Source organism: Myotis lucifugus, unplaced genomic scaffold (assembly GCF_000147115.1).
Source record: "Myotis lucifugus unplaced genomic scaffold, Myoluc2.0 scaffold_8, whole genome shotgun sequence".
NCBI lineage: Eukaryota > Metazoa > Chordata > Mammalia > Chiroptera > Vespertilionidae > Myotis > Myotis lucifugus.
The window spans coordinates 13317145-13343843 of record NW_005871056.1 but is presented as its reverse complement, the minus strand read 5'-3'; the positions used below and the strand labels follow the sequence as shown (position 1 = coordinate 13343843).

General features: G+C 35.6%; 1 protein-coding gene across 5 annotated transcripts in view; it reads left to right on the top strand.

Moving 5' to 3' along the window:
• PPARG (peroxisome proliferator activated receptor gamma) overlaps nt 1-26699 on the top strand; it is a 106096-nt gene that overhangs the window by 31672 nt on the left and 47725 nt on the right. The window contains exon 1 of one of the 5 annotated variants that reach the window (XM_006083827.2): nt 11611-11791. The exons of 2 other annotated variants lie outside the window; for them this stretch is intronic. In XM_006083827.2, the coding sequence (XP_006083889.1) occupies nt 11710-11791 (82 nt within the window). In that variant the 5' untranslated portion in view covers nt 11611-11709. Of the gene's footprint in view, nt 1-11610; nt 11792-20703; nt 20735-21069; nt 21811-26699 lie in introns of those variants that run through there. 2 more of the 5 variants (XM_023749649.1, XM_023749651.1) reach the window with 2 other exon arrangements.

Below are 26699 nucleotides of genomic sequence, written 5' to 3'. Positions count from 1 at the left end.
CAGCCTCACCACCATGGCTTTTGTCCGGAAGATTGTCTGGAAGGATGTCCGGAAGTCTCCCGGTCTAATTAGCATATTACCCTTTTATTAGTATAGATGCCACCCCAATAAATTCAATAAAAAATAAAAATAAAACAAGTAGTTCCTGGAAAAAAATGTTTAATTTTAATCCATAAATCCTTAGATAAAATATCCATTTTAAAGGAAATAGGGATAGAGGAGCAAGCTAAATGATACCATAAGAAACAAACCAGGCAAATCCAGAGGGTGAAACATTCTACATGATAACTGGCCTAATCTCTTTAATTAGTCGGTGGCCTTAAAATTAAGGGAAGCCGGGGGGTGTGGGAGGATGGTTGTGCTAGACTTAAGAAAATTTAAGGGACATATAACCAAATGCATTTCATCATCCTGGATTAGATTCAGATTTGGAACAAACCAGCTACAAAGAACATTTTGGGTCAACTGAGGAAATTTGAATACAGACTGGGTATTGTTTGAAATGAAAATGTACAAAATTGGAAATATGGAAATTATTGATTTTTTTAAAAGGTTACCACCAGTAAGGAGCATTATTTCATTTTTATGATCATACATATGCCCAGAAAAAGATCCAGTTACATAGAAACTGAGTTCAATGTTAATAATCTCTGAGTATAGAAATAGAATGATTTTATTTTTACTAGTGTATATATTTTTAAAATAGAAATATAATGGTTTTATTTTTACCAGTGTATATATTTAAAAACTTTTCAACAATGAACATGTATTGGTTCGGTAGTAACAAAAGGTTATTTTAAAAATATATAGAAAAGTAGTAGTGTATTCTGTCCATTAAAGAAAATAAGAATGTTTCCTTTGAGGAAAGAGCTACAAACACTAGAAAACACTTGAGTGTTTTCAAAAAACACTTGGTAATGGTTTTGGATATAAAGCTTTGTCTATTTGTGAATATGGTATAGAGTCAAGTAGACCTGTGTTTGAATTCAAACTCTGTCACAAGTGCTTTTATTTTGGGAATGTCACTGTTTTCATCTAAAAGAGTAGTGAGAATTAAAGATGATTTAAGTAAATCAGTACCTGGAACAGAGTAGGATCTCAAAATTATAATATTATCAACAAATTATCAATTTTCAATAGTTATTATCCAATTGTCACTGGATCTTTTTCTGGGCATATGTATGATCATAAAAATGAAATAATGCTCCTTACTGGTGATAACCTTTTAAAAAAAATCAATAATTTCCATATTTCCAATTTTCTACATTTTCATTTCAAACAATACCCAGTCTGTATTATCAATTCTTATCAACAAAATTTAAATCTTATACATGACACTTAATAAAATAAAAAGAACAGTCGTCACTAACACTCTGTGCAGTAATATGTTTTATGAACATACCGTAAATGTTTCACGAAGAAATGGTATACAAGTAGCTTATAAAATCTTCTAAACGGGCATGAATTTTAGGCGGTCGTAGTTGTTGCCCTGACACGTTTGGCTTAGTGAATGGAGCACGGGCCTGCAGAATGAAGGGTCCAGGGTTTGATTCCTAGTCAAGGGCATATATCTGGTTTGCAGGTTAGATCCCCAGCCCTGTTTGGGGCTCATGTGGGAGGCAACCAATTGATGTGTCTCTCACATTGATGTTTCTCTCTCCCCCGCCCCTCCTCCCTCCCTTCCATTCTCTCTAAAAATCAATGGGAAAAAATATCCTTGAGTGAGGATTTTTTTTAAAAGTTAACAGTTGTTAGCAGAAGTAGACCTATCTTATTTATGATAGCAATTAGAGATTTGATAGGAAATGAAGTATAACTTTATGGCCAAAAACCATTGCCAGACTCCACATTGAAGCCCTATTCAATAGTTACTTTTTTTTTGCTTTGCTTTGAATGACTTCTGTGTCACTGTGAATTTCAAATGAGAAAAACACTGAACAGCTCTAAGTACTTTTAAAAAATAAGTGTATTATTACCTCAGTGTAAATTTTCACATAGCAATGTTATTCTTTTCATAAAAGCAAGGAACCATTTTAATGAAAAAGACCACTATTTGTACCAGAAGAACTCCAGAATGCTAGGATGACTCATAAAGAATCTATGAATGAGGCAAAAGGACAATTGTCAGCAAAATGAATTCCTGAATTGGTTGTTCAGATATTATCACATTTTAAATACTAAGTTGTTATTGAACACTCTCTTTGTAGAAAGCGCTGTCTCTAAACTTTGTGATGAACTCTGGCATATTCATGGATGATTCATCCACATTAAGTGAATCATATAGTACAAATACTTTCATGCTGAGACTTCTGACATGAGGCATTAAGAATAATTGATTGGAACAATGTATTTGAACATTTTATTGCCTCATTTTAATGAGGTAGAGCACAGTTTGGAGCTTTGGACTGGGAATGAAGAAACCTAATTTCTAGCTCAAAGTCTGCTACTAATTATCTAGGTAATACCTTAAGCAAGTCATTTAATTTCTCTGGAACCCATTTTCTTTATATGAAAACATCTTGTATTAATTGTGTTCACCTATCTGGTATTAAGTTTTGTGCGTCTGTGATCCCAGTCATAAAATTAGTAAATTGCTTATTTTACATAAACTGAAATTACATGTAACTCTGTGTCTCTAAGCTTGCTTTAGGATCATTGTGGATTCCTAGTGTGGTTCACCAGTGATGGGACATGTTACCTAGGGAAGCTTCATATAACTGATCTTGAAAAATGAATTGATAAAATTTGAACAATGAAGAAGACACATGTTTTAGAGGTTTAGAATTTCCCACAACATAAATATGGGTCAGTTGATAATATAGCTCATTGTATTTTATTATGCTAGAAACCAAATTACTGGAGAGTGTAAGATATTGCATGCAAAGACAAGTTTACATAGTGTAGGTGGGATTACATAGTGTAGTGTCTTTGGTTCAAAAGTATAATAATTTGAAAAGTGTTCATTTGATCCCTAGAAAGTGGTTAGACAGGTTAGGCTCTTTTTCGGGTATTACAGGCAAGTTAACTTTTAAAGGGATGGGGGGAAGGAAGTTTTCAGTTGATTTTTCTCTGAGAGTTTTTTTTTATTAAAAAGTTTTAATGTTCACATTATTGCAGGTATCCCCTTTTTGCCTACCTCCACTACCCCCACCTCCCTCTTCCTTGTCCATGTCCATGCCGTATGCATATATGTTCTTTAGTTAATCCCTTCACCTTTATTATCCAGTCATCCCTGTTCCCTCCCCTTGGGCATGGTCCCTCCCCTTGGGCATGGACCAATCTGTTCCATGTATCCATGCTTCCAGTTCCATTTTGTTTGTGAATTTATTTTGTTCATTAGATTCCACATATTAGTGAGATCATATGGTATTTGTCTTTCTCTGACTGGTTTATTTCAGTTAGCATAGTACTCTCTAGGTCCATCCATGCTGTTGCAAAGGGTAAGAGCTCCTTTTATATAGCTGCATAGTATTCCATTGGGTAAGTGTACCACAGCTTTTTTATTTACTCATCTACTGATGGGCACTTGGGCTGTTTCCAGATCTTAGCTATTGTAAATAACACTGCTGTGAACATAGGGATAGAGGTGCATATATTCTTTCTGATTGGTGTTTTGGGACTCTTAGGATATATTCCCAGAAGTGGAATTGGTGGGTCAAAAGGCAGTTAGTTCCATTTTTAATTTCTTGAGGAAACTCCATACTGTTTTCCACAGTGGCTACACCAGTCTACATTCCCACAGTGCACAAGTGTTCCCTTTTCTCCACATCCTCCCCAGCACTTGTTGTTTGTTGATTTATTGATAGTAGCCACTCTGACAGGTGTGAAGTGATACCTCATTGTAATTTTTATTCGCGTCTTCGGATGATTAGTGACGTTGAACATTTTTTCATATGTCTATTGGCCATCTGTATGTCCTCTTTGGAGAAGTGTCTATTCATGTCCTCTGCCCATTTTTTCATTGGATTGTTTTTCTGGTGTTGAGTTGTGTAAGTTCTTTATATATTTTGGAAATTAACCCCTTATCAGATGTATCATTGGCAAATATGTTCTCCCATATATTGGGTTCTCTTTTCATTTTGTTGATAGTTTCTTTTGCTGTGCAGAGCTTTTTAGCTTGATGTAGTCCCATATATTTATATTTTCCTGAGTTTCCCTTGCTCTAGGAGACATATTGGCAAAAATATTGCTGTGAGACATGTCTGAGATTTTACTGCCTATGTTTTCTTCTAGGATATTTATGGTTTTGTGACTTGCATTTAAGTCTTTTATCCATTTTGAGTTCATTCTTGTGTCTGGTGTAAGTTGGTGGTCTATTTCATTTTGTGTGTGTGTGCCTGTCAATTTTCCTAGCACCATTTATTGAAGAGAGTATCTTTACTCCATTGTATGCTCTTGCCTCCTTTACCAAATATTAATTTACCATAGAGGTGTAGGTTGATTTCTAGGCTCTCGGTTGTGTTTCATGGATCTATATGTCTGTTCTTATGCCAGTACCAGGCTATTTTGATTACAAAGGCTTTGTAGTATACTTTGATATCTGGTATTGTGATACCTTCACTTTGTTCAAATTTAACCAAGGCTTTAAAAGACCTGTACTCAGAAAACTATGACATTTTAGAAAAAAAATTAAGGAAGTTACAAATAAGTGGAAGCATATACCATGTGTATGGATTGGAAAAATTAACATCATTAAAATGTCCATACTACCTAAAGCAATCTATAGATTCAACACAACTCCTATTAAAATAGCAATGGCATATTTCACAACCCGAAGATTTGACACAACAAGTCTGTGTCTGAACCCAGATGGGAACCTAAAACCTAGACTTTCTAGCTCCATTGTCAGTGTGCTTTTCCATATACTACACTGCTTCAGCATATAGAAGATCTTTTAAAATGTCAAATATAGCCGGGCGTGGTGGCGCGCGCCTGTAGTCCCAGCTACTCGGGAGGCTGAGGCTGGAGGATCGCTTGAGCCCGGGAGTTCTGGGCTATAGTGCGCTATGCCGATCGGGTGTCCGCACTAAGTTCGGCCTCAATATGGTGACCTCGCGGGAGCGGGGGATACCAGGTTGCCTAAGGAGAGGTGAACCGGCCCAAGTCGGAGACGGAGCAGGTCAAAGCTCCCGTGCTGATCAGTAGTGGGATCACGCCTGTGAATAGCCACTGCACTCCAGCCTGGGCAACATAGCAAGACCCCGTCTCTAAAAAAAATAAAATATCAAATATACATCTACTGGAGCTATTGGCTACAAGTTAACATAATTTCATTGAATTATTTTTCTTTAAATCAATATGGTATATTAGTTTAAAATATTAACCTTGTATAGATAATATGTTACTTTTTGAAAATCTGAACCAAATGACAGTTTTTTATTAAAGAAGGTTGGATTTTGCCTTTTAAAAGACAATGACATGTAACCTGGCATGGCTCAGTAGTTGAGTGTCAACCTATGAACCAGGAGGTCATGTTCAATTCCTGGTCAGGTCACATACCCAGTTTGGCAGGCAGGAGGCAGCCAATCAATGATTCTCTCTCATCATTGATGTTTCTCTCTCTCTCTCTCTCTCTCTCTCCCCCCACCCCTCTCCTCTCTCCCTTCCTCTGTGAAATCAATTTTTAAAAATTTTTTTAAAGAAATGACATGGCCCTAGCCCAGCCATGGGCAAACTACGGCCCGTGGGCCGGATCCGGCCCGTTTGAAATGAATAAAACTAAAAAAAAAAAAGACCGTACCCTTTTATGTAATGATGTTTACTTTGAATTTATATTAGTTCACACAAACACTCCATCCATGCTTTTGTTCCGGGCCCTCCAGTCCAGTTTAAGAACCCATTGTGGCCCTCGAGTCAAAAAGTTTGCCCACCCCTGCCCTAGCCAGTTTGGCTCAGTGGATAGAGCGTCAGCCTGTGAACTGAAAGGTCCCAGGTTCGATTCCGGTCAAGGGCACATGCCCAGGTTGCGGGCTGGATCCCCAGTGGGGGGCGTGCAGGAGGCAGCCAATCAATGATTCTCTCTCATCATGGATGTTTCTCTCTCTCTCCTTCTTCCTTCCTCTCTGAAATCAATAAAAATATATTTTAAAAAAGAAAAGAAAATGACATGTATTTAAAGACAACTTTCCTTTGTCTCTTCCTATGGGAATACCCAGCTTGCTGTGATGGTTGTGATTGATTTACATGATACAGGATTATTTGTTCTTCTAAAAGGCGAGTGTCCCATTGGAATGTCATTTCTTCCATGACATGTCTCCTGTGACTATGAGGAAACTCTGAATTGATGCAACTACCATTAAAAGATGAGGTTCTGAGCCAACTTTAATTGCACTAGGAAAAAGCAGCAGTTCTAGGTAGGGGGAGAAGTGAACTTTAGGTAGTCATTCTAGTTGTTAGGAATTAGCTGGCTTCCTTTAGAGTACCATCAGGAAATTTAAGTCTTATTGGAACAAGAAGAAAATTGATGCTGTGATCAGTTCATTAGGTCTCTAAACTCCTCCTTGAATGATACATGTGAGACATATGGGCCAAGCAGCTGTTCTTTCATCATTCTCATCACCAACAAAAACAATAAACATATTTTATGCCAACCAGGAACTCTGTGCTAGGCTCCAGGGATATAAAGAGGTATTAGATATTGTTTTCTCAAGGAGTTCCTCACCTTTTAGGAGCTAGTTTAAGTGTTCTTGGCACTTTGACATGAAATGCAACTTTTAAAATGAGATTATAGCAAAAGAAAAGAATACTATAAATACTATTCTATACTGATATTAATAGCTTATTTTACATAAAATAGAAGAGAGCAGTTTTTAAAATTTGAATTCAATCTAGAAAATGAAACCCAAGTTTAATCTATAGCCAAAAAAAAAGAGCAAGGTTTCAAGAGTAATGCAACACAAAAAATATTTAATAATCTATTTCCTGGGGAATTTGATGCAAATCATTCTAAACACTGAATAATGCTTTTAAAACCTTATACAGATATAATTCTTTGATTTTATTAACTATAAATGTTTAGACCTCTTTTTGCTATTAATCATTCTTAACTGTTATTAGTCTAGTTCAGCAATTTTCAACCGGTGTCCTGCCAGAATTTTTAAAACATGTGATACCTGACTATTTAGTCTGGGGTACTGACCTCTTTTCCCTTAGATTGTCAAATAAAATAATGACAGGACAAGAGCCAGCACAATAATAGCTATCCAGTTTGAATGAATAAAAAATATACCTATTTTTTTGTCAAATTGGCAAAAAAGATATATTTTTTGGTGTGCCACAGAATTTTAGTAATTAGTTCATGTGTGCCATGAGATGAAAAAGGTTGAAAATCACTGGTCTAGTTGCCTTCTTCTAAATGAACTAAAATTTTGGGAGTTTTTTGGCAGAGTAATATTCAGATTTTTTTGGCCAAAGATAGGTTCCATAAAGTAATATTGAAGATTAAATATTGAAGAGTAGCCTTTTCATATACCAAACTGTCCATTGCTTTCAGCAGTCATAAACTGTGATAGAGTTAAATAAGCTCTTTATCCTCCTCTTATAATCATTCCTAATTAGCCCCATTTTTTTTCTCTTGCTGAGACTGTACTGTACCCACAACCACATCCATACCACTTTGGTCGCCAAAGTCCAAGGAGAAATGACCATCTCAACCTCTACATTACACAAAGCCCTACATCCCTCAATAGAAGTTGAGTTAGTTTTAGTGGGTAGTACCTGAGGAAGATGGTCTTATACCACTCTTCACTCTGTGAAATTACCAAAGATTATTCTTTAAGAGTTTTCCATAGCCCTAGCCAGTTTGGCTCAGTGGATAGAGCGTCGCCCACAGACTGAAGGGTCCCAGGTTCGATTCTGGTCAAAGGCATGTACCTGGGTTGCAAACTTGATCCCAAGTTCTGATCAGACATGTAAGGAAACAATCAATCGAGGGGTCTCTCTCACATCAATGTTTCTCTCTCTGTGTCTCACCCCCCCACCCCCCCTTCCACTCTTTCTAAAAAACAATGGAAACATATCCTCCGGTGAGGATTTAAAAAAATAAAGTTTTCATAGAGTGAAAAGCAATAGACTTCTATGTAAAGGTATCTTTCAAATGCAAAGTGCTGATAACCAATTGATATACAAAGCTTCTGCGTCTAAAGCTCCAAGACCTTACATTACAGTGCAACTCACCAGCATGCTCTTTATGGATTGTATTATAATATCCTTCAGATATTAATATAATAAAGACACTGAGGAACCTTAAGGCCATGAAGATAGAGATATTCACAAGCATGTTAAACTCTCATAAGTTTTCTGGTGACCATATATTGTCCATTGATATTAATAACTTTAATTAAGCAAATGTATTATTTCTGATATCAATGCATGCTAATTGACCTTCAAAGTTAAGTAAGTTAAAAGATCCTTCTTTTAATTTTAGATAATTTTTACTAATATGGTTAAATGTGAATTCATTGAGGATAGAAATCTTGGCTCATTAATGTATTTATCTCCTATGCCTAAAATAATACCTGGAACTCAGCAGGTATTTGATGAATATTTGAGGAATGAATAAATGGATAGCTGTAAAATAAAATATGTCTTCAATATATAAGGACAAAACAGATGTATAATTAGATTCAATTTATTAGGCTCAATTAATCTTGTCCATTTTAATGCTCATGGGAGCAAGTTATTTCTTAAGTAATCTAGCAGTATAGTATGCTAGGATAACATATTATCACTAACATAAAATATGATTAAACAATCCACATTGTATAAGTATTTTTAGTAACTTGGGGTGCTTCTTAGATTTCTTGATTTGTATATGCTGTCAAAAGTTTAGATATTTCTTTAGCCTGCTATGTGCCAGGCTCTATGTTTATCAAAATTGTAATTTTTGTTTATTCACTATTTTTGAACTACACAAGATAAGAACACATTTTTTTCATCAGGCCAGCATCTAGCTCAATGCCTGCCAATATATTGTGATATATTATCAATAAATATTTGTTGAACAAATAAAAGTGTGGACAGGTTTTTGCTTTCAAGTAATGTAGTCTGGGAAGAGAAGGAATGACAATGTGACAAGTGCAGTCTGAAAAGGAAAAAAAGAGAGAATAGAAGTAACAGTAGGTGAAGAGTCCAGAAATTGGTCCCTTTGATGGTAGTTAAAAAGAATGAACCTGTGTATTGCTCAAATTACAGAGAGTGCTACAGAATTTGAAAACCAGGTAATACTATTAACCTCTGAAACAAAACTAGGGTCTTCAGGTAGAATTATGTGGCATGAATGAGCTACATTCTAACTGAGCAGATGTAGGGATAAGAGGAAGAAGGGTAGTGAGAGACTCCTCAAACACCCCATCCTCACTCCCAGTATCAATGGGTATTAAAAACTGAATAATGCAGTTATTCATTGATATTCCTTGAAAGAGTTAACATATTTTTCCCTTTACTCACCTAATACTCTATTCCCATGATGCCTGGTTTATTAAAAGAGGTGATTTAGACATTTCTAAGAGTAAAAGTTGGTGACGGCCAGTAGTAGACTGGGCTGAAAATTAGAGGCCTAACAACCTAGATTCTAGTTTAAACCCTGTCACTACCTGACTGTTTAACCTGGAGAATTTACTTGTCATTTGGGGGCCTCATTTTCTCATTTTATTAACAAAATGTTTGACTCTAAAGAGTTTCTCTTACTAAAATGGTATCAAGCTGCCAATTTTATCATTCTTATAATCTGGCATAATTTTAACATTTTAATAAACATGCCACTTTTTAAAAATTGGAGAGACTGGAATCTGAGGTCAGGAATGAGGTGGTGATCTGGAATTGGGTGAGACACTGCCACTTAATAGGAATAAGACTTATTAGGAAAACACATCTTGGGACATTGAGTAGGAATATCTGTAAGCAGAATGGGGCTTAAATTGTTGTTCTGTTTTATTAACAAGAAGAAAAGTGCTCTTGACTTTAATCGTTTATTTTGATCTATCATAAAGTCAATCAAGAATCCTAAATTTAATTACACCTTTAAATATTATGTCATTGTGTCTATAATATAAGTAAATTTCCCACTGTTGAGAGGGAAGGAGAAACTCTGTTATTGAGAATTCAAGTTGAATATAGTTCTATACAATGTATTCTGTACAACGAGGATTACCTCAGTCATTTGGATCTTTAACTTGATTTCCCTTATAGAGATTTTGGGGGCTTAAAATAATGATGTAATTGCCCAGCTGTCCATTTTATTCTATGCTATTGAGATCCACTAAGTGTTTTCCCACCAAGCCGTTTCTCTGTGATTGACAGGGAAACTTTTGCTAGTCCCCTTGCAGGACAACTAGTTAATCAATGTAGATTAATCAGATATATATTTATTCCACTTGGGGAAATTGGGATAAGTGTAATTCAGAGAATTATTGCCATCTGATATATTGCCCTATGTGGGATCGCTTTTTAAATCCACAAGTCACTGCAATTCTATTAAGCCACTTATGTGACAAGAGGAGACCAGCTCCCACATTGAATTTTGGCACAGCTAGTGTCTCCTCTTGCCAAAAAGGGCAAAGGTCTTGAGCAAGAAGCCAGCTTTTTCCTGATTACAAAACTGACCACATTCCTTGCCAACCTATCAGTGTAAGTCTATTTTTTTCCTGGTAACGCACTATTCTTCTCAGAGAGAACTCCACTTTTTTCATTATGACATGGTATTTGTCCTTTAAACATCAACTGATGCAACATTGCTGCACTGCTGTTGATGGATAAACTTAATAATCAAGTTTTTTAAAAGAAAACCTGATATTAAAAAATCTAAACCTATTAGTCCCTACTTTCATTCTCTCAACTGTTTAATTTTATAGAATTTGGATAGCAGTCAGTATCATTTGGGGCTTTGTAAAGTAGTAGAATAAATACCTTAGCATATAACATTTCAGTAGAATGCTGATAGTAAATTTTAAAATATGAATACATGTTTAAATTAAAAATTTTTTCCAGATAAGATGAATAGAGGTTCAACCAGGGGTGGGTAGCGAGAAAAAAACTTTGTCCAAGTAAGTTTATCTGGACAGAGATTTTAAGTTTTCCATTTAAGAAGCATTTGAGCCCTAGCCGGTTTGGCTCAATGGATAGAGCATCGGCCTGCGAACTGAAGAGTCCCGGGTTTGATTTCAGTCAAGGGCACATGCCCAGGTTGTGGGCTTGATTCCCAGCAAGGGGCGTGCAGGAGGCAGCCGATCAATGATTCTCTCTCTTCATTGATGTTTCTCTCTCTCTCCCTCTCTCTTCCTCTCTGAAATCAATAAAAACATATTTTTTTAAAAAGAAGCAATTGAATATTGAACAGTCTCTTTGCTCTGATAGTTCTAAATACTGTACAGCTCGCGCCCCTCATAAGACACTAAACATGTGGGTCACTGGCGAGACAGTGTGGCAATGTTTTCCTTGTAATGTACCAAGTCTTGCCAAAGCAGTGAACAAAATTATGACACAACATTTTGTCACAGCTGGCTCTCTAACAGAATAGTGCCAGCCAATTCAGGCCTAGTTCTTTGTGTGTTTATTCCCACCTCTCCCGAATATTTGGAAACTGATGTCCTGACTCATTGGTGTGTTCACAAGTTCTACTACCACAAGTCTTTTTCTTTTAACGGATTGGTCTTTTGCAAGAAATAGACAAAATATCAGTGTGAATCACACCAATTCCTATTCCATGCTGTTATGGGTGAAACTCTGGGAGATTCTCTTATTGACCCAGAAAGTGATTCCTTCGCTGGTACACTGTCTGCAAGCACTTCACAAGGTAAAGTCCATTCCAGATATGGCTGTGGGGTACCTCGGGCATTTATAGAAGGTTAAAATTGCTCTTGTAGTTTGTTTTCTAAGTTATATTTGTTATAATTCTGTTATGTGTATAGTGCAGTATTTTAATGCTTAGTTTGCTGCTATAGTGTTTACTTATAAGAATATTCAGAACTTTAAAAAGAAAACTAAACTAATTTATATTTTATCTCTGTGCATGGCTCCCATTTCTTGAATTTTAAGCATTAAAGGTAGATTTATATAAAAAGAGCTATTCATTTTATTTCCTGGATTTATATGTTTGCCAAAAATATTTAAGGTCTTTTTAGACTACCTGAAGAGTCACTTTTTTCCCCCTTTTACTCTTATATGTTAGATATTTCTCACAGCAGTTTTTATTCCTCTTATAGCATTTTCATTCCTTTTAAAGCCCTCTCAGCATGTTTTTGTTCCACTTTGAAATCTATATATTTATGTGTACATTTTAATCTCTCCCAAAGAATTGTAAGCTTCCAGAGTGTGGGACAGAGTTAAATACTTCTTTATATTTCTTAGGTTACCTAGCATAGATCCTTATGCACTGTAGAATAGATTGTGGGGGACCTTGCAGTATGTCTATTCTAAGCATCTCATTTTACACATAAAGAAAATGAGGTCTCTAAATGCCTATTTCATGCTAAATAAGTGACTAATTTTTACGTTTACTTACACACACATGTGTATATATATGATTCAAATAGATATCCCATTTTCAACATGTCTTTCTTGGATTTTGCAAAATGTAAGTTCTTCCCTTTTTTAACCTATTTTTCCATTTTAATGTTTTTTTATTACAGTTGACATTCAATATTATATTATTTTCAGGTATACAGCAGAGTTCTTCCTTTCTGTACCTCCTACTGGAGTTTCTTACCACAGCTTCTTCTGTTTTGTACTGTTTTGTATTTACTTCTATTTGTGTGTGTTTTTTCTCCGAGATGCTAAAAATAGATTGGGTTAAGTAGTGTGATTCATGTTTTACAATATAAGTGCTAAAATATTAAAATTAAGTCATGTAATTCTTGAAATTATGGCTTTACAATTTAACATTTTAATTTTTCTGGAAGCCGGAAGTTTAAACGTTATCAATCACAATTTTTAAAAACATCATGCTTTCTAAAAAATAGTTTTAAATATTTCCTGAAATACTATTTAATTTTATTATATGATTTGACCCAATGTATATTTCTCTCATCTGAACCTCTTAAAAAGAAGTTTAGTTTCATTATATGATATAAAAGTCTGTTATTCTATTTTTCTGCAAGCCATAAAATTATTGCTATCTTTCTCCAGTTATTGATTTAGTTGGTATCAGGGCAGAATGGCCTAGTTATACTGTGAAACAGTTCTTGTGTCAAAATTTGATAGTTTTGTCTGTTTGAAATTAATATGTCCACAGTGCAGTGCAACAAATATTTTAGCTTTAACTGGGGAACAAGTGCTATTTGTGGTGAGGGATAGTTTAAGTTAGTTTTCATTCTATACAAATCTCTTTATTTTTGTGCCTTGAATTTGCCCTGGATTTAATTTTTTTTTTTGAGTCTCAAATCTCCTCCCAGAGAATAACCCAATACTTTTCTTCCTAACTAACATAGTACAGAATAGAATGATTACAATTTATATATTGTACCAATAATTTAACTCTTGTTTTATATGGAATCTGATTACTTCTTATTCATAGTGTTTTTCTGTTAAAAATATGAGGTCCTAAAGGTCAAAGACCTGTGGTTAACTTCTATTGTATTTTATAGAACACCATGAAATACTTATTCTACCTTTGCCAAAACAGACAAACTTGAAAATAAATTGGGAATATGATTATTATTAACTATTTGAGTCCAGCAGAGATGAAACACTGTAGAGAATAGGTATTTGGTCTAGACACAGTAATTAATGTTGATGTTCCTTCTTCCTCATCATAGACAAGATGGAATTGGGAGTTGTTACAAGTAGCTGGGTCCTGTTATTGAAGAAAAAAGTGGCTCATTGAGTGTGAATGACCTAGATGTCCAGCTGTATTGGTCATATTCATGATATTAAAAACTCTATGTAGCCATTATGCCCAAAAAGGACTTTTCCACTTTTTTCTGGGCTCCATGATCATTGTGACCCACTTTATCTTATTCCCCTTTCTGTTTTCATCATGATCTTCTCAGGCAACCCCAAGTAACCCCATGATGGCTCTGAAATCACTTCCACTAGTAAAAATTGGCAAGATTAAAGGGAAGCTTCCACAAACTCAAGCTGAATATGCCTTCTGCTTTCAGTGCCAGACTTAGTCCTATGTGAATTCTCTAATTTTAAGTTGTTGCACCAGAGCATTGAAAGATGATGACACACTTGTCCTTTGGAGCTGATTGAGCAATGGAAATATGCCTTAGAGACATGACAAATGCTGCAATAGATGATTCTTGAAACGAGAGTCTCTCCTGAGATAGGAGTAAATGATTGATTGCCCATCATTTTTTACTGAGGGAAACTTAAACTGTGTCCATGTGACTCCAGGCAACTGTATACTTGGAACCATTTTGGTAATTGACCAAAGTGTTCACCTTTCCAGAAGTTCCAAGGGACCAGAAGTTTGAAGGGACCAATGTAGTATCAGAGGATGTAACCACCCCAACCTTGTCTTGGCCACATACTTTCTGTGTGAATCTGAGCAAATCACTTATTCTCTCTGCCCTCCATTTCTGCACATAATTAACAGAAAATACAGGGTTATTGTGAGGATTAAATGACACAATATTTATGAAAGTACATCTGAAGCCATATATAGAGTTTATTGTTTTGGCCTTGTAGTATTAATCACTTGTGGATAGAAGACTTATAATCTTCCTAAATGCCTAAATTTGAAGTATTTTAAGGAATATGGGGGTGGGGGGACTGCAGAATCCTTTATGCACCAAAATAAGTGGCAGTTTTGAATGAAATGAGGTTTCTCCATAACTTCCCATGAATGTGTTAATAAGGAAATGATCAAAATTAAAGAAATCATCTTTATGTCTTTTTTTTTTAATGGAGGAATTACCTCCCACTTTCATTAACATTTGTCTATGAAAAGATTGAATTTCCAAAAGTTGAAATTATTTTTGGAGCCTAAATGAGAGTGATGATTACATGTTTTCTTCTCAGAAACATTGAAAAACTGTCTTCCATTATAATGTTCTCTATATGATGAAAAGTTAGGTTATTGACACCACCCTTAATTTCATAATCTAACATGTAATAATAATTGAGGGCCTTTTTCTAGAATTTTACTGTTGTCCATATTAATTTTTTTTAGTATGGCTCTAGTTTTATCATTTATTTCTGATTTAACTATTCAAATCTCTCTTCTGGTCACCAGGACTTAGAGATTTGCTAGATTTCTAGACTCTGAGAATCTCTTATTTTGAAACATGGTCATTTCTCTTGTTATTTCCTCCAAATTATGAATTATAGGAAATAATCAAAACAAATGTTATTTATATTAGATGCTTACAAGAAGACACAGCATTTTTAAAAAATTATTTTCCCCTACCAGCCCTCAGATATACAACTTGTCTTGAAAACTATCTGACAGCAATTATCCATTTAAACTGTTAATTAAGGTGCAAGAGTCATTAAATGAAAACAATTTTTATACATTTGAAAGAGGTTTTCATAGGTTACTATCTTTGTCAGCATTCTCACTTAAAACTTGAATAAGATCACCTCGAGGAAATTCTAAAATCATCATACCTTTTTGTAGGGTACATATTCTTTGCTTCAGAGAAAATGTGAGCTAAGCAAATTTCTTCATTGTATTAGATCAACAAAAGTGACACAAGGTTTCTGTTACTTAAGGTACCTTTAGATGCCCTTAAATTGGGCATTAGAAAGTTGTCCAGCAAATGCTTCCTGTTCATCTGCTAGTGTTGAATATTTGTGAAAATATGCGATAGAGAATGAGTCAGACTCATTTGAATGGAGCTAAGTTTCTATAAACCTCTACCAGATTACCCTTTTTTGTAGACAGAGTTTGCACCTCTGACTAAATTAGAGACACGGGAATTGCACATGTACCTGATAGTAACTGCAATCCAACTCTACAACCTAGAATTAAGATCACATGGCTGTTTGAGTACACAGTTTTTTAGACTCATGTAATTTTTGTTTGAATAAGGGATTGGCAGCACAAGATTGAGATTCCCACAGTGGGGAATTGCTTGCATTATAAAGTAAATTTAAAACAGTCAACTGCTAATTACCTACATGTGAATTATCCCTCACTACTTCATGCCAGGATTTCTGTATGGCTTTTAGCTGACCTTCTAAATAGGAAACTCTCAGCCAGCCAATCCAATTTGCAAAATAAGTGGTCCTAAAAAAACAGCCTTCTAATAAGTATTGAGCACCTACTATAGTGGACACTGAAGTCTAAGCACCTTTGCCTGGCTTTCAAAGCACTTTATAATCTGGTTCCACTTTATCATCTTATTTCCCTAAAAACCCTAGTGATTGGCCTGGGATTTAATAGAACTAATTTCATTATCCCAAGAATAAGCCATATTCACTGTGGCCACCAAGCCTATCACATTCTGGAAAGCCCTTCCTAATTCTTCCATCTTTTCAAATCCTCCCTGTCCTTCAAGGCCAAGTTCAAGTAATGTCTATGCTGTGAAGCATTCTCTGAATACACTACCGTTGATGCTGTCCCTCTCCTACAAACTGAAAGTATGTCCAGAATATGTCTCCTATCCTCCCTCCACTGCCACCACCCTGATCCAAGCCTGGATTGCTATCCCAATCTCTCAAGAGGTTTTCCTGCCTCTGCCCTTGTCTCCCAATAGCCTTGTCTCAGCCCACCATCCAGAGGGATTATTTTAAAAAGTAAGTCATTCTGCTCAAAACCCTGCAGTGGCTCCCCACGTCACTTATAACAAAAGCCCCCGTCTGCCCCACAGCTCCCACCCCACCCAGTCACTTCTCCGTCCCCTCTTGTATCTATCTGCCCTTTACTCACTCTGTTCCCACCACACTGGCCTCCTGCTGTTCTTCCAACATTCCACACATGCTCCTTGCCTTAGTGCTTTTGCTTCTTCTGCCCTCTTAGCTGACTCTCTCAGCTCCTTTTCATTTTTGCTCAGATCTTACCTTCTAGGGAGGACTACCTTGACCCCCTATTGAATTATCTATTCTCCCCACTGCCCTTCCCCTCCCCCTGCTCTACACTTTATTTCTAAAATACCCTATAATGTATTTATTTATTTATTGCATTTATTGTTTATTGTCCACTTTATCCCACTAGCATATCAACCCCACGAGGGTAGAGATCTTTGCCTACTTTGCTTCCCCACTGGTATATACCAAATGCCTAGAACATGCTCTATGAATAGCAGGGCTCATTAATAGTTGTTAAAGTGAAATAATAAAATTCTCTAACCTTTTTGGTCTGTATCACATTATTTAGCCCTTAATTAGAGAAATACCTGATATTATTTTCTGTTTTATATGTTCCCTAGGCTAAATTATGTAGTCAACTGAGGGTAAGACCCAGGTTTTATTCTCTTCATTATTTCACAAATATCTAACAGCAATTTTCAACCTTTTTCATCTCATGGCACACATAAACTAATTACTATGCAGTACACCTAAAAATATGCTATATTTTTTGCCAATCTCACAAAGAATATAGGTATAATTTTGATCCATTCACACTGGATGGCTATTGTTGTGTTGGCTGTTGTGTTTTTATTTGACAGTCTAAAGGAAAAGAGGTCAGTGCTTCTGACTAAATAGTCAGGGTATTGCATGTTTTAAAAATTCTTGCTGCACACCAGTTGGAAATGGCTGATCTAACACATAATAGGTATCTAATAAGCTTTTGTTGACTTACTAATACAAAGCTGATCTCCTGCTTTACCTTGGCAGCTCCTGAGGTCAAGCACTGGAATGTATTTAGTAAGTACAAACAAAAGTTTAGTGTAAACTAAATACTAGTCTAAAACCAATGCTAATATAAACAAACAAACAATACTAAATATGCTAAACACAGGTACAAACATATCTTGAATTACCTATTGCTTACAGTTATTTGCACCATGCCCTTTCATTGGTTTGAATATCATTAGTTGAGTATCTTTCAATGTTACTTTGAATGTCATAAATTTGTGAATTATCCAAATGCCTGGCTTCTTCTGCAAGTCTGCCTACTTTTTTTAAAATTCTTTATTGTTTCAAGTATTACATGAGTCTCCTTTTTCCCCCGTTGACCTCTCCCCTGCCACCCCCACCCCCAAGCACAAGCCCTCAGCCCCCTACTGTCTGTGCCCATTGGTTTTGCTCATATGCATGCATACAAGTCCTTTGGTTGATCTTTTACCCCCTCACTCCCTACTTTCCCTCATAAGTTGTACAGTCTGTTTGATGCTTCTATATCTCTGGCTCTATTTTTGTTCATCAGTTTATGTTGTTCATTATATTCCACAAATGAGTGAGATCATGTGATATTTATCTTTCTCTGACTGGCTTATTACGCTTAGCATAATGCTCTCTAGTTCTGTCCATGCTGTTGCAAGTGGTAAGAATTCCTTCTTTTTTACAATGGCGTAGAATTCCATTGTGTAGATGTACCACAGTTTTCTAATCCACTCGTCTGCTGATGGGCACTTAGGCTGTTTCCAAATCTTAGCTATTGTAAATTGTGCTGCTATGAACATAGGGGTGTATAAGTCTGCCTACTTTTTTAAACTTCTAGTATTCATTTAAATTTCCAAGAGACTAATTTTCTAACAGTGCTAAGAAAAATAACTTATTTAATTACTAACTAATATTCAACATTTAAAGCACTTAGAGCTATACCTGATATGTAATAGGTGCCTAACAAATGTTAATTTTGTCTTCACACACTTAAAATGTAAGTTACCACTTTGGGATAATACAGGTTTTATTATCCATGCTTTCTAAAGTTTTCTATTATCAGACTTATTGTTTACCCTCTTATAATCTTTTCCTTAGCATTTTTCAAAACATTTAGATATTATCTGATATATATTATTAATCATAGTTCCAGAAGAATGAAAGGTTTAATTTCTTATTTTGGCAAAGAGCCAATGGCAAAACTTAGTAATAGAACAAGAGTTCTAGTATTTTTCAGATGTTCTGGGCATGTGAACACAATGGCTCCCCTTGCTTCTTTTAATTAAGTCACTTCTTTTGGAAAACGTAAAATATTTATTGCTCTTATGTTTTTGCTTGCATTAGCAATTAAATATTTTTAATGTAATATCATTGGATATTATTTTGCTATTGTCTTGTACTTTACATAAAACTCTGCCTTTATTTTAGTGTGTGTGTTTTTTTTTAATTGTAGGCCTGTTATATTAGATGTCTGGGCAAGTTTGCTTAGTTGACTAAAATATGATGCTAATAAGGACCAAAAGTGTGCATTGGACATAAGTATGGCCAGAGTTACATAGAAATCTTTGTCATTGATACAGGCCACATCTCTAGTCAATTACATGATACAAATAATTGACCCAGGATAAACCAATTCAATTTGCAAGTGTATGTCCTATGTAAAATCTATTCATCTTTGATATTATATTCACTTATTTGTTATCACTTAAGTTGTTATCAGGTAATATAAGGAGCATGCTGGATGATAGAGACAGGTATCTTTTCCTTATAATACTTTTATCAATAATAATTCAAATCCTAATCATCCCACTGGGCCCTCATAATTCAAAAGCCATATCTACCGTGAAGTTATTCTCAATTATTTCAGAACACGTTAGTCTCCTCCTCCTCCTCCCTATTTCTAGAGCACTTATTGTTTCTATCACTACTTTGATCTCTATACTTTTACTAAACATCTTTCACCTTGGTAACTTCTAAAGATCAAGAACTATAATTGTAATGTATTTCTTGTGAGGCCTAAAAAATACCTTGAACATAGTATTAAACAATTGGGTATCTTGATTTGAAATGGTTTTGATTTTATATTACTGAATGAGCATAAATTGAGATTAAGATATTGAGAAATAAAAATTCCAAAGAAAGTGAAACAGGGAAAGCTTTTAAAAAGAGAAACACCAGAATAAAATATAATGATAATTCTTCTAAGAAGCAAGGTTTTTAAAATAGATTGTTGATCCATTTATTGACAAGATCATCTTTTCCCCAGTATACTGAAGTGGCATTTTTGTCATAAACCAGATGCCTATGTAACTGTTGGATTGATTCTGGACTTGCTCTTCTGTTGCATTGGTCTATTTTTTCTATTTTTGCACAAATTAATATGTTGTCTTAATTACTGTAGCTTTATAATTGGACTTAATATCTGGTAGTAGAGTCCTCCAGCATTGTTTTTCTCTTTAAAGTTGCCTTGGCTATTGTTGGTCCTTTGAATTTCCATAGAAATTTAGACTCAGCATGTCAATTTTCACACAAAAATGGTAGGATATTGAATAAATTTTTTCTGAACTTATAGATAAATGTAGAGAGAATTGACAGCGTTACAATAATGAGTCTTCCAATCTGTGAACATGGTATATTTAAATATTCTTTCATTTTTTTCAATAATACTTTTGAGTTTTCAGTGTAGAGATCTTACACATATTTTGCTAGATGTTTTCCCCTGGGTATTTGAGGTTTAATGTTATTGTAAAAATCATTTTTAAATGTCATTTTTATTTGTTGTTGGCTTACACAATTAATTTTTAAATATTGACCCTCTTTACAGCAACTTTGCTAAATTCTCTTAACTGCAATGTTTTTTATACAATCACATCATGTGTGAATAATATTATTTTTCTTTTTTCTTTTCTAACCCTCATGTCTCTTTTCCCCTGTTGTATTAGATAGGATTTCCAATATATTGTTATTCCTGATTTCAGAAGGAAAGCTTTAAATATTTTAGCATCATACATGATTGCTACTTTAGGTATTTTGTTTGTTTTTTATAGATATTCCCTATCAGATTAATGAAGTTCCCTTTCCTTCCCAGTTAAGAAGTTTGTTTTTTTTAAATCATGAATGAGAGTCAAGTTATATCAAATGCTTTAATATAGAATATTTTTGGTAATGCTATAATAGCTCAGGAGGAAGGTCTAAAATATGAAAAATGTTTACTCTGGACATTTTAATATCACATTGTAAAATGTTTTAAGATAATACGTAGTATTACTTGTTAAAAAAACAAAAAATGGGCCAATAACCACTAGCCATCTGGCTACATCTGTTTTGACACTTTTGTTCTTAGTGTTTGTTTCGCTTACGACCATTGTCTTCTCATTAACAGTGTTTGGCACAGTAAATTGAAAACAAAAGAAGAAACAGAAGCATAGTGTATCACATAATTTTGCCAGACTAAAAAACTCTAAGTAAGATAGTGCCTTTCCCTTCTATGATAATTTCAAGCTATTAGAGGTAGTAAAGCATTATTTAAAACCTCCTACCCATCCTGGTTGCAGGAGGTCCTTTACAATGTTTGAGAGGTGGACACACCAAAGAGAAACAATACTTTGGCAGATCTTTAATGGTTTCCTCTTTTTTGACTAGTTACAAACTTCTGGAGCATTCTTTTTATTTTTTTCCCTTTCCATTCAGTCTCCCTCTCTCATTTTTATTCCCGTATCACTGCAAAGCCAAAACCAAAATGTGAAGAGGGAGCTAGCCAGGAGGAAACATTCCAGTTCCTTTTTTCTGACCTAAGCACTATTCTTCATGTGCTAGCAGGCAAAGTAGGGATTTTCTGCTAAACCAGAGCAACTAACTGTTCAACAGATTGGGCCTGCATCTTAATTAGGTTATGAATAGTAAATCTCCCTTTAGAAACATGTAAAGATAGTTTCAGCAGAAGAAGCAAGTTTAACTATATATAGGGAGCAAGAGGACATGCATTTCCAGCTAAGGAAGAAGAAATGGAGGAGGGCATGATCCTGTCATCTTGTCTCCTGATATCTCAGGAGTGGATTAGGCAAGCTATCTAAACAGCATGTGGCCATACAAGAGAAACAGGTACATATGGTAAAGGGCAAACATGCAAAGGATGATAACTGTATGTTTAGGAAACGAAAAAAGTTACAAACTGCAACATAGGTTAGACGATTATTTCACAAACTGTATTCCATCAAATGTTAAACTTCTCAAATATTGCATACTGTGCCCTCTCCTCTCTTGTATTTTCTCATGAATTATTAGTCTAAGAAGTCCCACAGTAAACCTATTTAACCTTACTTGACTAGCATTTCCTAAATTTACTTGCCCACCAAAATTTTTTTTCTTTTTAATTATTTTAAAAGGAACATCATTAACATATGTATAACACAGTTGGGGAAATGCCAGATAAGACTTAGACTTTCCTGGCTACAAAAGAGCAATTAAGCAATGGAATAAGTAACCAAGAGAAGCTGTGTACTCTCCTTTTCCAGAGGCCTTTAAAACAGGACATCTGTTTTAGGCGTAGTCCTGTTTGAACAATGGGACTATACTGGTGTTTCTTCCTCTTCCTGTCCCCTAGTGGTAGCATTGGAGGCTTTTAGTCCACCTTTTACATGATTCTAGTACTTTGGTTATTAATAAGTGCAAAAATGACCACTGTTACCAATAATTATATTTATTGAGGACTTATTCAGTGTCTGGCCCTCTGCCAGATACAGGAGACAGAAAACCTGGATTCTTAATCAGCCTCTAACCAACTGTGGGCAAATCACTATGCCTCCTTTTCTTCATCTGTCAAATGAGGAATTTAGGTTATCTCAAATAGGCCATTTCTGCTCTAATATTTCAGGATGATTTTTGTCTCTGGATAGCAGCTCTTAAAATGGGAGAAGAATTTAAAAATTCTGAGGTCAATTTACACTGCAAAATGATTTTCATGAACCAATAAGGAGGGGCTGGATAAATAAGTTGGAACTATATTTACGAGTTCTAAGGTATCAAACTGAAACAAATAAGAAGATATTTTAAAAAGTCATTTATTGCCTACCCGGTTTGGCTCAGTGGATAGAGCGTCGGCCTGCGGACTGAAGGGTCCCAGGTTCGATTCCAGTCAAGGGCATGTACCTTGGTTGCGGGCACATCCCCAGTGGGAGGTGTGCAGGAGGCAGCTGATCGATGTTTCTCTCTCATTGATGTTTCTGGCTCTCTATCTCTCTCCCTTCCTCTCTGTAAAAAATCAATAAAATATATATATTTAAAAAATAAAAAAAATAAAAAGTTATTTATGGTCTCTGAAAGGGCACTTCCAACAAGACCACTAAGTTTTAGAGAATATATGAAAGGCTTTTTTCTGGCACCTATTATTGTTGCACAGCTTAACACATCTGTCTAATGAAGCTTTTATTTGAGAATTATTCTTCAAAGTACATCCCAGCCTCCTGTACCTGATACATCAAATGTATTCAGTTTAGAAAGTTAAGTGTGCAGCCTTGAAGTTTTAAATCATCTGGGTAGGTAACCCAGTTCTACAATTTAGTTAACTGTGTTCTTAGACAAATTACTTACTTCCAAATCTGTGCCTTAGTTTCCTCTTCTTTAAAGAAAATTATAAGTGTACCTACCTCATAGGGATGTTGTGAAGATTAAATGGGATGATTCAAATGCTGTATTTAGCACAATACTTAGCAAAGATTTGGGGATCTATTAATATTAGCTAATATAATTATTAACACGTTAAGCGCCCTGTCAGTCACCGGTAACTCACACTATACTTTCCGTCCCGAAGACAAAACAGGCTGGGCGCTTAACGTGTTAAGGACACGCAGCATTTCCCCAGATATTCTAATAGAAGTTTTTCTTTTCATAAGGGACAGCATAAAACACCAAAGGGAAATTAGATAGTTCTGGTGCTTGATTTTATAATCTAGCATCTTTTCTGACCTGCTGCTTCCATACTCCCAAATAATGCTGCCTTTCAGATGAGAGAAGTTACTTTATTTTTGCATATTGGTTGTATTTTTGTTTGAAGTGCTTTGTACTTTGGAATATTGTGTAAAGTCTGCTCACTGACTATAATATAGTTTAAAGCCAAGTTTGAAGGTCTAAGATAAAGGTCACATATTCATGTCCTTCCTCACAATGTCTGCCTAGAGACTTTGGCCTTCTTGAAACACACTGAAGGTTGTGAAATTGATAGATACACCCTGATGCAACACACTCCTGTCACCCAGCTGGAAAGTTAAGACACTGTTACTTATCCCTGAGAAGGGCTGTTGTTCATCCTAATATTTCGCTAATTTATTCTTTCATGGGTAATTGCATGGAGTAACAAAAAACACCTACTCAACTTACAGCTTGGCAGAAACAGTAGCTTATGTTTTCTAGAGACCAAATTAGAAGCAGGCTCCCTGGATCCATCTCTAAGTCAAAATAAAATAAAATGTCTAGGGAACCACTGTGCCTCCCAGTAAACATGGTCCATGAAATAATATTGTTTAGGTCAAGATGTCCTAGAATAAGAGGACAGGGAGAAGGAAAGGGGAGGGAAAATATGTATTTGAGTAATATGTTTTCATAGAAACGAACAAGAAAGCTGTTTTTCTTTCTTACTTTGTCTTTTCTACATAGAAAAAGCAAACAAACTTTATAGGACCCTAATCTTCCTCCTGCAATTATCAAAAAAGAAAAAGAAAAACTGAGTATACATTGTGGAGGGGAAGGATTTTAGCTTAAATTGTATTTTATTTATAATATTGAACATTACCATCTTTTCTGGGGAGCTTAAGTCTTAGCAAAACTAAACCATTGAGAAAGTACCTTTATTCCATTTTCACAGAAAAAAAATGAATACTTATCTACTTTTCTCTATAAAATATGCTCATTCTATTGGCAAGCATTTAGTAAACAACTGTGCATAGGACTAAAGGGAAAACAGAATAGTAAGACACTGTCCTTTTGCTCCAGAACTTGAAATTGAATGGTGGAGATATTTATCCAAATAATTATATCAGAGTTAAAAGACAAGTATAAAATGCTGTGGGAATACAGAAAATGGAGAGTATTTTTAGGTTGGAGCATTTATGGAAGGTTTCATGGAGAAAGTAGCATTTGGACTATTATGGGATTTCCCACTATTGTTGGAAAGACAGATTGTGAAGTGCAGCAGTGAGGATGGGAAGAAGATAGAGCAGCCTCAGCATGAACAAAGATGAACAGACTAGAAAATGCAGAGCATGTTGAACGTGGTCAGAGTAGAATATGCCTCACCAACCACAGGCTGTACCAAGAATGGGAGTGAGGGGTGGGATCACTAGGCGAAAAGATCACTAGTGAAAAAATTAAGTCAAGGCCATGTCGGGGAGCGCCTTGAATGCCAAGCCAGGACATTTTAATTTATTATGTCGGTCACAGCTTCTCCTGCTTTCCCACTGATATGCCCTTAGTAGAAGAGGACAGCAAAAACATAGCATTCTTGGGGTGGGAATGAATAGGTGGACGTTGAGGGCAATGAAACTATTCTGTATGATACTGTAATGGTGGGTACATGACATGCTTTGGTCAAAACCCATAGAATGTGCAACACAGAAAGTAAACCCTAATATAAACTGTGGACCTTAGTTAATAATAATGTATCAATATTGGTTCATCAATTAGTAACAAGTGTATCACACTAATGCAAGTGTTAATAATAGGGGAAATCCAAGTTAATAATAGGGGAAATTGTGAGTTTCGGGGGTGAAGGGAAGGGAGAAAGGGGAAAGAGTATATGGGAACTCTGTACTTTCTGTTCAATTTTTATGTAAACCTAAAATCACTCAAAAATAAAATCTTTTTTATCTTTAAATCCTCACCCAAGGACATTTTCATTGATTTTTAGAAAGAGAGGGAGAATGGCAGGGAGGGAGGGGGAGAGAGAGGGAGAGAGAGAGAGAGAGAGAGAGAGAGAGAGAGAGAGACTGAAACCTCTGGCATGTGCCCCAACTGAGGCTAAGGATCAAACCAGCAACCTAGATATGTACCCTGACTGGGAATCGAACCCACGACCGTTCCGTGTATGGGGACAACGCTCCTACCAACTGAGCCACACCAGCCAGGAAAAGTCTATTATTTTTTAAAGCCCTAGCTGGTTTGGCTCAGTGGATAGAGCGTCGGCCTACGAACTGAAGGGTCCTGGGTTCGATTCCAGTCAAGGGCATATGTCTGGGTTGTGGGCTTGATCCCCAGTATTGGGGGCATGCAGAAGGCAGCCAATCAATGATTCTTTCTCATCATTGATGTTTCTATCTCTCTCCCTCTCCCTTCCTCTCTGAAATCATCAATAAAAATATATATTTTTTAAATCATGTGTTCATGAAATATGCAAGTACAATTTTTTAGGAGTTTCATATTATATCTTTAAAATAACATGAATTTTATTCTATTCATTTATGCATAAGTGGGCATTTTAAGATTAAAATTTTCCCCAAACTTTTCATTAAAATCCATGACCCATAAGGATATGATTCCTGTATTAAGAAGCATGGCTTTGGTTGACAGGGAGTCACTGAAGTCACATTGAAAGTGAAAAAAGCCCCAGCTCGGTAGCTCAGCTGGTTGGAGCATTGTCCTGTGCACCAAAAATGATTGCAGGTTCAATTTCCTGCCAGAGCACATACCTAGGTTGTGGCGCATATGGGAGGCAATGGATTGATGTTTCTCTTTCACATCAAAGTCTATCTCCCTCTCAAATCAATAAACATATCCTCCAGTGAGGATTTAAAAAAAAAAGTGAAACAAAACTAAACCAGTAAATTAATGAGCAACTAATTTTTCTTGCAACACAGATATTTTTGCATCCTTATTTTTATTTCCCAGTGTTCATACAGAGGCATATACAGTACCTTTAACTCACTTAGTGAACCTTTATTTTGTTTACAATAAGTATAATGAGAAGTAGTTGATAAACCAACTTTTATGGATAGTGCAAT